The sequence below is a fragment of the Vidua chalybeata genome, chromosome 17 (genome assembly GCF_026979565.1).
Source record: "Vidua chalybeata isolate OUT-0048 chromosome 17, bVidCha1 merged haplotype, whole genome shotgun sequence".
Classification (NCBI taxonomy): Eukaryota; Metazoa; Chordata; class Aves; order Passeriformes; family Viduidae; genus Vidua; species Vidua chalybeata.
In genome coordinates, this window is record NC_071546.1 from 14227370 (window position 1) to 14242593 (window position 15224).

A 15224-nucleotide genomic window follows, 5' to 3' on the forward strand; every position below is an offset into this window, starting at 1 on the left:
TTAATCCATGCTCTGCCGAGTGAAGGGACATTAATTCTGATTTTCCTTTGGCACGAGTAAGTGTATTAGCCCATCTGCTTTCCCATGCTCTGGGATGTGTGGTTCTGTTTAGGGATTTTTGTTTGCTGTTTTTTTAAAGAACTCCTGGATCAATATCTGGGGAATTTCTAGGACGCAGCCTGGATGTGGAGACACAGATGTGCATGTAGATATTATCCTTGTCCCCCACGTGGATGTTGGGTGCCTGCAGTACTGCTCTCTGTTGGAGGAGAGAAATTCCTGTGTGGAAAACCCAGCCGTGGTTGTGGCAGGTGGGCTGAGCTCTGGGCAGCAGTGCCTGGCACCACTCAGGGGCTGGCCCTGCCAGCCTGCAGGGAGCTGAGGCTGAAGGCTCTGCTGGATCCTGTCCTGCTGGGGAGCTGTGCCAGGGCAGCCTTTGGGCTCTGCCAGGCTGTTGGAGCAGCTCCTGCAGGGCTGCCCTGCCCTGCCCTGGCAGCAGCAGCTGGCTTACACAGGAGACTCTCCCTGCACCTTGCCTTTGCACATGGGTTTATGAGGTGGTCACTGCACAGTGAGGATCAGGTGAGAAGCCAATTTAGATCCCTCTTTTACTACAACTGTTGTAAAAACTCGTCTCACTTTGTGTGGCAGTGACAGTTTTACTCTTTTTTTGTACTCTCTCAGCTGGTGCGAGCCGCTGGCAAATGTCCTCCTGACCTCCTGCCCTTTCCACTCAGTGCTCTGTGATCTCTGCCCAGTGCAAGCACAGAGCAGGTTTAAAAGCAGTAGAAGCTGTACAGCTGTGTGTGTCCCCAGCTCCTGGACCCCTCCTCTCTGCGGGTGTCCCTCGTGGGGACAGTGGCTCACAGCTTTGGTGGTGCAGAGCTGTGTCAGGGCTGGGTTTGCTGCGGGCCCGGGGCAGATCTGACCTGGGCTGTTCTCCTCTCTGTGCAGGTGGTTTGGGGTTGCCTGCCGAGCTGGAACGGGCTCTCTTTGTGTCTCTGCAGGTGACAGAGCTGCGAGGCCTGGCCACCATCCTGGTGGGGGTGGTGACGTGTGACAGCATCAACTTCTTCAGCACCAAGCCCCAGGCCATCGTGGTGGACATCACCGAGCTGGGCACCATCAAGCTGCGGCTGGAGGTGCTCTGGAAGTAAGTACAGCCTCAGGCAGTGGCAGCAGCTAGAAAACCATGATGGGAAACAGTGCAGGGCTCCCAGCCTGAGCTGCATTCAACATCGTGCTCCCCTTTCTGTCCGAGAGCAGGGTAGAGAGCAGCCCCGTGCTCCCACACCGCCAGCCCTGGGCAGGAGCTGGTGCTGGGAGCAGGCAGGGGAGGGGACAGAAGCTGTTCCTGTGACCTTCCAGCTCTTCCTTTGTGTCACCACAGCCATGGCACCTCAGCAGGGGCCTGACTTGGCTCTCTGCTCCTCACAAGGAGCATTCCACCTGCCTCCAGGCAATGTGTGCGTCTGCAGAACGCTGAAAATGTCTTAAAGGTGATGAAATGAAACTGAAAGTAGCGGTTTCTGGGCACAGTGAAAAAAATACACAGCTGAAGTTTTAGGGCAGTCATTGTCACCAAGATGTGTTCTGTTAAAAAGCAGTTTTCCCAAAGGCTTGGCACCTTTGTATGTGCACTGTAAGTAGTTATGAATACAAGGCTGCTTGTGCACTCCAGGGAAGCTGCTCACGGATGTACTTTTAAATAGCTGAGCATTGTCACGGTGCCTATGATTTGTTAAATTGTTTTATATTTTAAATCTGTAATTTGATCTTTGTAGTGGATTACTGCTGTTATTAAAAGTAAATTCTCACTGCTGTGGATGGTGCAGTGGCACTTATTCCTCCCTCCAGACTCCCCAGCCCAGGGTTTTGAGGTAGTTCTGTTATTTCTGCTTTATGGCACTGGTGTCCCACACGGAGAGAACCAGCTGCAACAAATCAAGGCTTTTTAACCTGTTTCCATTTTTCCTTGTCCAGGACTGCAGCAGCCCCTCAGTGAGGTGCCCAGGGACACTGCCCTGGTCCCTCTGCACGTGGCTCTCTGCAGCCTGGGCTCTCCCAGCCCTGCACAGCCCAGAGCCCTCTGAACACCCCTTGGTGTCAGGAGCTCCCCAAAAGGCCCCTGTGACCTGTGCAGGCTCTCAGCAGGAAAACCAGGAACAGCTCTGGTTCCATGGCTGGGGAAGGAAGAGCTTTATTGATCTAGTGCCATTTTCTGAGTGTCCCTTGTGTGTGCTGTGGTTCTTGACACTTGTACCTGCAACTGGGCTGAAAATTATTTTCAAGCATAAATTGCTTGAAGTCAGTAAGAAATAAACCCACCTTGGCAGAGTTTTGCCTGCCCCTCTTTATGATGCTTTTTCCTCCTGAGATCTGACAGTGGCCACAGTAAATGGAGTTTATGGTCTGGAAGAAATCACTTCTCTCTTCTTGTGACCCCCAGCAGTGGCAGTGCCAGGCAGAGTCCTTCATTCACACTGCTGGATCTACTCCCTTCCTGTCCTCACTGTCAGGAACTTCAGAATTTATCATGCACACAAGCTGCTCTTCCAAAAGAGCTGGATGAGGAGAAACCCCCTCCTATTCTGGGCTATTGCACAGCTCCTCCTGACCTGAATCTCCCCAGCACGTTGTATTTGGGGCAGAAGTTGGCAGGAAGCTCCGTCCCAGCGCTGCTGACGCGCTCTGGCTGCAGTCTCCAGCTCAGAGTGCAGCTTTGGGCTGGCAGGAGGAGCACATCCGTGGGATTTGGGACAGCATCACACAGCCCTGGAGCTGGCAGCAGCTGAGCTGGGAGAGGGCTGCTGGTGACTCATTGTCTTGGGGAGTTAATCCCCCCTTGGAATTTCTCAGCCACGAGAGCCCCGGCTCTGTGTCTCTGCTGTGTTTAAGTTTTGTGGGATGTGTTGGGGTCCCACCAAGTGGATTCTCCAGAGCTCCTCTGTGCAGAGCTGGCCTCTCCTCTCTGACAGTCTGTTTGCTGGGGCTGTTTACAGAAGAGAGAAGCTGTGTGGTGATAACTCAGGGTGTTTCTGTTTTCAGAGATAGAGCACTCATAATAACAGCTGCTTTTCCCTCTGATTCAAGAGTAACTAAACAAATCCATCTGATTTACTCGAAGTTCCCTGAGAGGCAATTTTTCAGTCTAGACCTGCTTTGTGAGAAATCCAAATGTAGATCTCTCTTCTGCTTCTAAATGTACATTTTCTTTAAATAGGCCTCTGGTCTTCTGGGCTCAAACAAAAAGTGCCTTCAGCTCCTTTATAGATTGTGCCATGAGGAGTGTGAATGAGCTTGGGCCGTTGCAGAACGCCTTTGTTGGCCAGTTTGGCAAAAGGCTTTGGGTTTTTTTGCCAACCTAAACAGCAGTCTGAATTCTGTGTCTCACATGCAGGATAAAGAGAGAGCTGTATTCTCCTTTCAGAGCTCCAGTAGTGCCCTGCATTGGGAGCCAGGGGCACCATCCAGTCAGAACCACTCTGGTGGCTCTGCTTTGAGCAGTGCTGGCCTGGCTCACAGGGGCTCCTGGGGCAGGGGGACAAAACCTTAAGGGAGAGTAGAAAAGGAAGGTCTGGCTTTGATTTTGGGGTGCATACCTACTGCCAGTGTTGTTCTTACAGATGCAGACTTAGGTGGACAGGCAGTTCCTCCTGCAGGACCTTCAGGCAGTGCATCTCTGCTCTCACAGCTGGTGCTGAGCCGAGCTGGATAATCTGGAGACTGGTGCTTTTAGGGTGGGTGAGAGCCAGCAACCACCTCCCTGCTGAATTCCAGGGGCATTTCCCCCAGGGCTTAATGGGGGAAAGAAAAATCTCATTATTAACAGCAAGTCCACTCCACTTGACTAGAATTGGCTTTTCTGGGGGTGTTAATGTAAACCTGGATTCACAGGCTGAGCAGTGGGACTCAGGCAGGGGGTTCTATCCACACTACTGGTCTGGAGGTATTGAATCATGGATTGGCTGGACAGGAGGGGAGGATTGGGGCACAGAACAGGGACAGCAAAGATGGGCAGACTTGTGGGTCACTTTAGATTTATTTTTTTTTAAATAGAGTTTTTCAGTCATGAAAAGCTGTTGCTGGATAATCCTGTGCAGGCATGTGGATGTTGGCTGGGAAATGTGGACAGGAAATGTGGAGCCACTATTTCTCTCAGTTCAGCCACAGCCACCCCCCACCCCCATCAAAGTACTTGCTCCACAGTTTAAGGTTAAACAACGACATTCCTGCATAGTTTTTACCTATGCAGAGGTTTTATGTCAATGATTTCAGGAAGTGACTAAACAAACTGAGGAAAAGCCAGTGACAATTAAAGACAATAGTCTGCTTGCAAAGTCTGCTGCACTGAGGGATCCCAGCCATGGATTGCCTCAAACTGCAGCCTGTGTCTGGGGAAAGCCCACTCCATCTGACTGGCTTCTCTGGCTTTCCCTGGAATATTCCCTGCTGGGCTCTGTCTGTGTCAGAGTGCTGGGGGAGATGGATTCATGGAGCTGTCCCAGCGTGAGGGTTTGTTTGCTGGACAAATGTGGAGGGAGGTGATGGATTGTGCCCAAGGAGCTCAGAGCCAGGAGATAGTAGAAGCTCCAGAGCAGAGTCCATTCTTGCTGTCCCCCTCTGCTCTGCTCTCTCTGTCACTCCTGCAGGACCAGGAGCTGGTGCTTGTCTGGAGCCAGCTGAAGAGCTGCATTTTGCTGGAGGCTTTTAGGAATTGTCAAAGGGGCAAAGCAGCTTTTGTTTGTTCTTGTTCCTCTCCTAGAAGTGTCATCTTGCATTACTGCATCACTGTATTAAAAGCTAAACATGAAAAGTCTGAGGAATGGATCCCTGTGACTTTTGTGAAGAATGCCATGGGTAGGAGTAATTTGCTTTCGTTAGCAAACACAGCAGGCTCTGGCTGAAAGGCTCTTGCTGTCAGAAAGGCGATTTATTTCTGCCCGTGAGTCAGTGCAGATGGCTGTTCCCGTGGCTCTGAGGAACGGGGCTGATGGAGCCCAGCTGGGTGGCACTGCCTGGTTCAGCCGATTCACCTGGGCTGGGGAGCTGCCAGAGCTCAGGAGGAGCAGAGTGCTGCACTGCAGGATGCTCTGCAGGACTGTCCCCGTGCAACTGGAGACGCCAGAGGGGGTTGGGACTCTGCTTTTCAACTTTTGCTAGAGAGCAGAAATTCATTTCCCTGCAATTGATTAGTCCTCGTTTTCACTTGCATCTCCTGCAATGTACAGCTGAATTCAGCTGATTTTATCCTGCTCTTTGGTTGTTATATTCAGTCACTGAGGCTGCAGCGTTGTTGCAAACAATTCATTTTTTTCAAAATGCCAGTACTCAAGTGGGAAAAAAGACTTTCTTTTGGTGCCACAAGGCATCTCAGTAGGCAACAAAAAAAAAAAAACAAACCCACATGTAGAAACTAATCTTGCTTTACTTAACTTGAAATGTGTTTTCTGTCTCCTGGTTAGCTGAGCTGCATCCCAGGGGATCATTCATTTTTTGTTTCCTTTGCACACTGCTTTGCAAAGGAGTTGAGAAACCAATGGCTGAGACAGAGTAGGTAATTAGGAAGTCTTTGGAGCAGCACTTGACAAACCCTGCAGACCACAGCCAGATTCCTCTGGGGCTGTACCTGGCTCATCCCGGGCTGTATGAACCACAGACCCTGCCAAGTAGCACTGCACAGGCTTCCCCTGCCAGCCAAAGGAATTGCTTATTAATAGCTGAAGGATAATGAGGGCTTTTATTGGTTTTTCCAGGTGGTGTGTGCTCTGCAGGAGGGAAGCTGGCAGCTCTCCTTTATTACATGTGCTGCATTTCCTTCCTCTGTGGTTCTGTGGCTGTGTCACTGCCCGTGCCTGGGCCAGCGCCGCTGTCAGGGGACAGAGCACTCCTGCCTTTGGGCCCGCTGGGCTCCTCTTCCAAAGGCTCTGGCACAGGTTTCTGTCCAAAGGCTGTTGAGAAATCCGTGTACAAACCACAACCTTTTTGCCTGTGTCTTTCTCTGCTGGAGCAATCAAAGATTCTGGCTAGAGAGGCAGATTCTGTTTTGTTTTATTCTGTGTGTTGCTGACTAAATGTCCCTGTTCGAATCCTACCAACCCCTCTGTGCTCTCTGCTCTCACTGACACTTTTTCTGCTGCAGCCCCTTTGACACAGAGAGCCTGTTTCTGTCACCTGGAAGCACTGCCAAGTTTTCTGTGGGTAGCAGGAAGAGCTCTTTGTACAACTGGACCCCCCCAAACACCCCCAGCTTCAGAGAGAGGTATTACCTGGTGAGTACATGGGGGAGAGCAAAAGGCAAAGCACAGACCTGGGCTTGGCTTTTGGGTTGGATCAGGCTGTTCAGGAGCACACTCAGAAATGTGAAAACAGCACTCTGGCACCTTTGCAGTTTATTTTGGGGCATCGTTAAATTTTTCTTTTAACCCCTTTTCTTCTGAGTTGTATTTTAGATTTTGTAAAACATTTTACAAAACCCTCAACAAAACTCTGCTCAGCAGCTGGGATGGCAGGGCTGTGGGTGTCTGCTGCACTAGTCTGTGGTGGGAATCCAGCTGGGAGCCAGGGAAGCAGAGTCCCCTCTCCCAGGTGGGACCCTGGGCTTTCCAGCTGTCTCCAGGCTCACCTGGGGATCTCTTTGCAGTCTGTTTTGCAGCAGAGGCAGAGCCCAGGGGAAGGAGGGGAGGAAGCCCAACCTCCCAGCATCCTGAGCTACCTGGCTGCCTGTGATTTTGACGTCCCTGGGAGGAACAAGCCCCACAACCCCGCGGAGACGAGCGAGGGAGACTCGTTCAGCTCTGAGGATCAGAAAGGGGCAGAATCCAGAAGTACAACCCCAGCCCTGGACCACAGGATGTTGCCTCTGGTGATTATTCAAGAGACTGGAGCAGAAGAGCTGCAGCATCCCCTCCCAGACCACAGCACTCTGGACATCCTGAAGAAGACCCCATGTGGGGATGGATTCCCAAGGAGCCCCTCCAGTTTCCCCCCCCGACACAAGGGCAGGAGAGACTCCTTGGGCCAGGCCCGGGGTCGCCGCCTGGCAGAGCAGGAAAACATCAGCCAGAAAAGCTGGAACGCTGCAAACGACCTCAGACCAGACGGGCGTGCAAAGTCAATAGACAGGACTCTGCAGGAAGTGCTAAATTTGCTGAAATCGCGGGATGAGGGGCGAGCCCAGCTGGAGAAGTTGGAGTGCCAGGTTTCGAGTCTGAGGGATAAGCTGAAGGTACGGCGGCGTTTCCCTCTGGCAGGCGGTGTGGCTCTGCCTTAGTCCCGGGTCAGCTCCGTGCCCTGCGCTGGGTTTGGGTCGCTCCGCGGCCGTGGCTCGGCCCCAGCGGGGGATTTTGGCCACCAGAGGTCGGGCGGGACTCGCGGAGCGGCCCCGGGGCTCCGGAGCCGGCGGAGCAAAGGCAGCAGAGCCCGGGCTGTGTCTGGGTCTCGGTGCCTGGGCTGGCTTCGAACCTTTCGGTGGTGTTCGAGCTCGCTGCAGCTCGAGGTGGCCGCAGCAGCTCTGTGCAGCTCCCCCTGCTCCTGCCCGGCTGCCGGGGGCTGGGCACGCTCCTTCCCTCGGGGAAAGGTCCTGGAGCAGAGCAGCCAGGGGCTGGACTGCAGGGCTGGGAGCAGGAACGGATCCAGGCTGGAGTGAGAGCTGATGATAGCAAAACTGCCCTGGCCTCCTGCTCCTGTGGAACCCCCGGAAAAACAGCATTTAAAACCCAAAGCAAGTAGCCTCAGAGCAGCCTTTCCAAGGGGGACAAAGGTAGTGGCTCCATGAAATTCAGGATTGATATGAAGCTCTTGGGTGCTGTGCTGGGATGTAACAGCCCCCCATGGCTGCTGCTCAGTTTGAGCTCAGAAACAGGGAACGAGTGAGAACTGTTAGTGACAGAGGATGCAGAGAATATCAACTCTCACCAGCCTTAGCAGCCATGGAGATAAAGGATAAAGAATCCACAGAGATTAAAATATTGAAACATGTTTTGAATTTAACTAGCAATGTCATTTTGGGGTCAGAGAGCTGCACCAAGAGCAGACTTCCCTGATGTGCTAAAAATGAAATCAGAAAAGCAAAGTGATTTATTATTAGGAATGATTTCAAAACCAACAAAGAACCACTGCAAAACGGCTGGCCAACTACAAATAACAATATTTCTGCTTCCATTTCATCAACAGCTGAAGACACTTCACAAACATTCCTCTATGGAGAGTTTGATGGTGGAGACAGTGCTGGAGAGTTTTGATTTCCTGAACGCTGACTGCAGTGCTGATGAGCTGTCCTTGTTTGGGAGCATAAGGACAGGCAGCATCAGGTATGGGCTGCAGCACCTCGTGGGACAGGCAAAGGGGTCCCACAACAGCCTCACTGGGCTGGGAACCAGCTGTGGTGTCAAATCCAGCACAGAAATGCCTGCCCATGTTTTTAGAGAGGGTTATAAATGCAGCTAAAGAAAATGCTGGTTTCTGTTCAATGCCACCTGGTTTCTTTTGCAGCTCCTGTTGAGACTGTCCATTTCAGTTCTGTTTAGTGATGAGACTTGTGACTCTCTTTTCCCCTCATCTCACCAGCACATACAATGACAACGTGCTCCAGTCCCTGAGCTGTGACACGAGACCAGAAGCACGGGATGTAACTACTGGGGATGACAGCCTAGACGTGCTGCTGATAACACACCTGAGGCTGTGCAAAGGTCTCCTGCAGGTACAGAGCAGCCTGGGGGTTTCCAGGGCACTGCCTGCCATTGCTGATTCTGATTACAGGAGAACTTGATATGTTTTCTTTGTTTGATAACAGCAGGGAGACTCAGAATGGAAATTGGGTGCATTAATGCAGTGAACACGTGTGTCCAAACAGAACGTGTCATACAAAACTCTGCTGCCTCTTCTCAGCCTCTGGGTTTTGCTGAAGCTCTAAGCAATAGCTCTGTGCCCAAAGCAGGCTGCAAACACACAGGCTTGGCTTGGCTTGGGCCATTTTAATGAATGAAAAACTGCTACAACAGGGAGCAGCTGTCTGGTGGGCAAGGGGCCTCCTGAGAGCAGCTGGGGGCCTCTCACTTGTCTTAAAAGTTGGACAAATCCTCATTTATCTGGAGCTTGATCCTGCCCTTGTTTCAGCTCCTGAGTTATGTCTGTTGCATTTCAGAAACTGAGGACACCAAACATAGCCCAGGTGGTCCAGGAGAGCATTTTGGAAGAAGTGTCAGAGCAGACGCGAGTCCTGGGAGATGTCCTGGATCTGTCTGTTGAGAAAAGTGAGTCCCTGCCTTACCCCAGGGCATGCAGAGGTGGGACAGCTGCCCTCCTCACGGGCCTGCTCGAGGCTCCCCAGACCCAGGGCTTTCATTCTAAATTCCTTGCAAACACTGACATCATTAAACCAGCTCATCATAAAACCAGGGCTCATTCTTTGGTTCATTTTTTCTTCTACATAGAAGAAAAAAATTTGGAGAAGTTGGTCTTAGAGAAGGAGTAGCTGAACTGGTACATCTTAAACATGGATGTTGTAGATGGTGGAGTTTGCAGTCAAAGAGCAGCCGAGCAGCCTTAATAAAATCCTCTTCTGTATCTGTGCTTTTCCTTGGTAAGCAAACAGCCCAAATTCTGTGCCCCCTTGCCAGAACAGTTTGGTGGGCACAGAATTTTATCTCAGGTCTTCCCACTACTAAATTCTTCCATTGGCAATTGGATGTGACAAAATGATAAAGCACAATGAGAGGCTTGGAAGGCTTTTGTTCTCCTCCTGGTAAATACAGCAGCAAGAATGCAAATTTTAGTTGGAAGCATTTGCTGCCAGATTTTATCCTGGAGGATGTGAGAATAAACTGTTCCCTGGAGCAGGGCTGCAGAGGGGCTGGTACAGTGTGACAGGGGAAGTGTGGGAGTCTGAAAGGCAGGAGCTCAGTGTCTGGAGGTAAAACTGGGGGATGGAGGATCCAAATGAGGAACCACAGGGTTCCTGAAGAGCTGCACGTGCTCTTGTGAGGAGTCTGAGAGAGCCCCGAGGTCAGAGCTCTGCCCTGGGCAAGGAACAGAGGCAGGATCCCAAAACCCCTTGGCAGTGGCACCTCCTTGGCTGACAGAAGGGCGGCCACTTACACTTCCAGAATGTTCTTCTGGCACTGACTCAGAGATACAGGGAACAGTAAGAGGCAGAAGAGCTGCTGATGGCAGTTGAGGAGCTCAGTGCTTGAGGGTGTGAACATTTGGGCGACAAATGTCCCGTTTTGAACAAAACCATCTCTACTGCAAATACAAGTTAGTGCTGCCCCATGTCCAGATGGGCCATCTGCTGCCTAATTTCTCATGTAAAATCCCAAATCTGCTAGAGCTCGCTGACTTTTTAAAATACTGGGTTTCAGTTATTCAGAAGACTAAAAAGAAGAAGCAGTATCTGAAAATCTGGAGTGATCTTGCAGAGCCTGGCAGCAGCATCTTGGTGACCTCAGCAGAAAGGTTCCGTCATGCTCTGAAATACACAATGATGCTCAAAGTGAAGGAGAAGTACCCCAGCCACCTGGAGACAGGTACCAGTGAGCACCAGGCCGTGCTGCCTTCATTTCAGTGCAGTGCTGAAAATTGCCCTTGTGCATTTAAAAACCCCAAACCCAAACCTCTCGCTTGCTTTCAGCAGCTTCCACGTAACCAACCTGTGTTCTGTGCTTGTCCTTCTCCCTGCAGTGCTGCAGAGGCTGCTGGAGCAGATCCTCACCTGTGATGGGCTGCTCCCCTCCTCCCATTTCCAAACGGAACCAGTTACTCTGTTCCAGTTCTATCGTTACCTGGAGAGACACCACATTGGCAGCCTGGAGAAACACCTGGCAAAACTCGCTAAAGAAGGTAAAGGCAGTGCTTGGCTCCTCCTGCGGGGCTGCTGCCCTCCAGGTTCCTGCTCGAGAAACAGCTCCAGAGCAGGAAACAGCCCAGCCCTTGCACTGACAACTTGTTTCCATTTTTATTCCCCTTATGACCATGTAGTTTTAATCAGAACAGGAAAAGCATGCTTGACTCCCGTATCTGAGCATGTGCAAACAAACGCCGTGTGAAGGATGGGCTTATCTTAAGTGCCCTGAAAATAGGTTCTGGGATATTCCAAAGCTAAAGCAGACACGGAGTCAGGAGCAGCCTCCAGCTGGATCCAAGGACTGAGTGCAGTCTGTGGCTTGGGTTCACTGCTGTAGCTGGACAGAAAAGAACAATAAAATTGCAGAGGTTACTGACCTGCATTCTGTAGCCTGAGGTAGCCAGTGCCTCAGTGGAGTCTTGTCCAACATGTGAAAGTACTCCAAAACTTTCTCTGTATTAGGAAAGAATTATTTAAAAATAGTCCTGCTATTGGCTGCATCTTGGGGCTTGTGCTGATGCAGGACTCGTGGAGGGGCTGCGAGCTGGAGCACTGCTCTGCTGTCCCGGCCTGGGACAGTGGCAGCGGCAGGGGAGGAGGCAGCCTGCGCTCGGGCTGTCCTGCCCCGCTCGGGCTGGCCGCGGCCGGGAGAGGGCACCGGGCTGGCGGGGCTCGTGGCCCTCGCCGAGGCGCTTCCTCCGCTGAGTGAGGCCGGTCCTTCCCCGGCAGTGATGCTGATCGAGGAGCTGCAGTGCCCCGGCAGGCTGAAGACGCTGAAGAGGCTGAAGGGGAAGAGGCTGAGCCGGCTGCAGCCGCTGCCGCGGACGCTGCGGCTGCTCGGGCTGCTGCAGCTGGACGAGAACCACCGCGTGGGCAAAGCGGCCACGGCCTGCCTGGCCCGGGCCGGCGGCAGCGGCAGCCTCCGGGCCCGGGTGAGAGCGGGGACACCGGGGAATGCGGGGGGACAGCGGGGAATGCGGGGGGACAGCGGGGAATGCAGGGACACTGGGGGGACACCGGGGAATGCGGGGGGACAGCGGGGGGACAGCGGGGAAACTGGGGAATGCGGGGGGACACTGGGGAATGCGGGGGGACAGCAGGAAAACCGGGGAATGCGGGGGGACAGCGGGGAATGCGGGGGGACAGCGGGGAATGCAGGGACACCGGGGGGACAGGGGGGAATGCGGGGAGACAGCGGGAAAACCGGGGAATGCGGGGGGACAGCGGGGAATGCGGGGGGCACTGGGGAAACTGGGGAATGCGGGGGGACACTGGGGAATGCAGGGACACCGGGGAACCTGGGGAATGCGGGGGGACACCGGGGAATGTGGGAGGACAGCGGGGAAACTGGGGAATGCGGGGACAGATCGGAGCTCGGGGAGCGGGAGGACAGCGAGGACTTTGGGGACAGCGGGGAGCATCCCCCGGGACGGCGCCACTTTCCTCGCCGCGTTCCAGCCGGGAAGGAGCCCCAGAGGCAGCGGCGCTCCGGCGCTCTCCACCTTGGTTCACGTCACGGGGTGACCCCGCTCCTGTCGCTTGGATCGGGTTTGGTCGCTTGACGACGCTTCCGACTTCGTTTTTTTGTTCTGCTCTGTTTCGGCGCAGGCTGTCCTGTTTTACAGCGATGTTTTATCGGGCTGTGACGCGAGGCTGCAGCAGGCTGCGTGTCTGGCTCTGAAGAACCTCAGGGTGAGCGCTGGGCTCCGCTGCTCTGCCCCAAGGCCGGGATCAAAGCGTGTCGGGCTGGGTTCAGCGGGGAGGGGTTACCGCAACCGGGAACTGCCCAGCTTTGGCTGCCACGGTTCCAAAGTGTTAATGCCATTATTGCCAGGGCAGCAGGAGAGGGAGCTGAGGGCAGCTGGGAGTGTCTGATCTGCCAGGCACAGCACCAGGGATGTGGGATCTCCTGTGATGCTCAGTGGGGAAGGACAGTGTCTGCTGGGGACATCCAGCACGAGGATAAACCAGCAACATTTCTGTATCAGTCAGTTCTAAACATTTAACTGTAGAAATCTGGAGTTAAATCAGGGGATATTTTTGACAATAGCTGATTAAAGTCAGAAAACAAAAGTCATATTTGCATTGCTGTTATAACAGCACAAATTTAAACTTTCCCAAGAGCTCTAAGCTGCTGTAATGGGTTTGCACACAAACAGTGAACCAATGTCTGCAGACGGGTACTCACACAATAGCAAATCAGGGTCAATTTGCAAAGATTAACCCTTTCAGTCCTTCAGAAGGTCCTTGTTGGGTGGTACTGATTTAATGGTCCCACAACTGTGACCTGTACCCTGGAACTTTCACACTTTCTGATGCCCTAAAACAGGAGAGAAGGTAACAGAGGTGAGATCATATCAGGAAATGTAACTGTAACCCAGTATGCTGGGGGAGAGAAAGGTCCTGGTGGAATTTGGGTGTCAGAGGAGATGGAAGTTTGTTTCTGTGTTTGCTTTGTAGAAAATGTCCACCAAACTGCTGAAAAGCTGCTTAGGCAAATTCTTCTTTTTTCCAACAGGCTGTGGAGAGCATTGAGCAGGTTGCCCACCTGTGCCAGTCTGAAACAGAGGAAGTGAGGAATGCAGCCAGGGAAACCACGCTGTCCTTTGGTAAGGCTTCTGTACAGCTTTAAAATGGACTGAAAGAGGGATGTGAAATAGTGCAGGGCCAGGAGGGCCTCAAGTTCAGCCTGAACACATCCAGGACAACGGAAATATTTAATGAACAGCTGTTTCATACCATGAAGATAAACTTTACATCACACACAACAGCCAAGGGCCCCTGATCAAGCTCATAGAACCAGACTAAGGGGATCCTGAAGGATTAAGTGCTTTAGGAACCACTGAACCTTTTGAAAAGGTTGCAGATAAGGACTGACAGTTTTATGCTGGTTCATTACTTGTTACTTCACTGGAATCCAAGTGACAAGTGATTGACAGTGGAGGGGATGTGATAAAATGTCAGTGCTTCCCACCTCCTACTGCCCAGCATTTGTGCTTTTCCTGGGGGCTCAACAGCTGGAATGCTGCCAGAGCATGGCCAGGTCATGCAGGAGACAACCACTTCCCTGTTCTGTTCTTCCAGACCCCACTTTGAGCCAGGTTTAGTTCTGAGCATCTCCAGCCTTGCCCCACAGAACACTCAGGCTCACATGAGACAGGCTTTTCTAGTGATGCTCCACACTGTAACACATGGAAATCATTGCAGGAGGCCTGATTTTCCATGGTGGCTTCCAGCAGTTTTGGAAAACTGTTCCCTGAGGGATGTGTTTGTCACTCTTGAGTCCTTCCTCCCGAGCAAGGCTGTGACAGGAGTGTCCCCAGAGGGCCACGTTGCTCAGGGTGCTCTGCCTGTCCCTCAGCAGGGGCTGTTCTCTCTCTCCACAGGGGAACGGGGCCGACAAGCCTTTGAGAAGATGGACAGGATCTGCTGTGAGCTGAGAGAAACAGCTCAGGAGGCCGAGATTGAAATCACAGTGTTTTAGTAGTGGAATGTGAGGAGCTGGATCCCGTTGTCCTCACAGCCACACGGGTACCTGAGGGTTTGGTTTTGTCTGGCTTCCTTCTGTTCTGTCCTGTCCCTGCTATCTCCTGCCCCAGGTTTAGTTCCAAAGGGGACAGTTTGTCATCTCCATGACGCAGCCTGGAATGCATTTTCTCAGTCTCTCAGCACACGATGAAATACCAAGTGCTGGACAAATGAAAACTGGGATCTCTCAGAATGTGGATCCAGGTCTTAACTGGAGTTCAAATCTCCATCTTGCTGGAATTAGCTGCCCCTGCTCCAACTCTGTCCAATATGATCTATTTTCCCAGGAAGTGATTTATTAATTTGGCATTCTCCAAGGAGAGAAATGCTCACTCTCCCAGACCAGCTGCCCTGTCAGTAGAACAAATCCAGCACCACTGCTTGGTGGTTTCCTTTGCTTGGGCAATTCAGCTGCAGAAGGAAAACCTGGTACTCCCTAAGTCACTTTGTGATTGTTGCAGCTCAGGCCAGGGCCAGCAGGGCCTGACAGGCTCTGTAAGAGCTGTGTGCTCAGCTGCAGGGGATTTGCCATGTGCAGGTCTGACTGAGGGAGGCACAGGTTTGTTTTTTTAAAATTCTGAATTTAGTCATAGACGAAGACTTCTCCTCCTCATCCAGCCCTGGCTGGGCTCATCCCCCAGCCCTGGCTGGCAGGGGATGGGGAGCAGCCTGGCTTCAGGTGCAATACTTGAAAGGGGGTTGGGATTGTGTGTACATATTTTTATATATATATATATATATACACATAAAAATTTTCTATTTGGTATTTATTTGTTGGATTTCATACTGTTTTCTAAAGTTCTAATAAACCATTTGAGACAAGTTCCTGGGAGTGTTTCCTACTGCTGTGCTT

General features: G+C 52.2%; 1 protein-coding gene across 7 annotated transcripts in view; it reads left to right on the top strand.

The window, feature by feature from the left end:
- The window catches only part of RIPOR3 (RIPOR family member 3), a 42157-nt gene extending 26964 nt beyond the window's left edge, over window positions 1-15193 (top strand). For 6 of the 7 annotated variants that reach the window (XM_053958237.1, XM_053958234.1, XM_053958235.1 and 3 more), the window contains 12 exons: window positions 1008-1153; window positions 6143-6272; window positions 6644-7228; window positions 8176-8312; window positions 8569-8701; window positions 9146-9254; window positions 10362-10526; window positions 10681-10839; window positions 11573-11775; window positions 12452-12535; window positions 13362-13452; window positions 14230-15193. In XM_053958237.1, coding sequence (XP_053814212.1) covers window positions 1008-1153; window positions 6143-6272; window positions 6644-7228; window positions 8176-8312; window positions 8569-8701; window positions 9146-9254; window positions 10362-10526; window positions 10681-10839; window positions 11573-11775; window positions 12452-12535; window positions 13362-13452; window positions 14230-14327 — 2040 coding nt within the window. In that variant the 3' untranslated portion in view covers window positions 14328-15193. The other variant, XM_053958239.1, reaches the window with a different exon arrangement.
- Window positions 15194-15224: the final 31 nt, after the last annotated feature.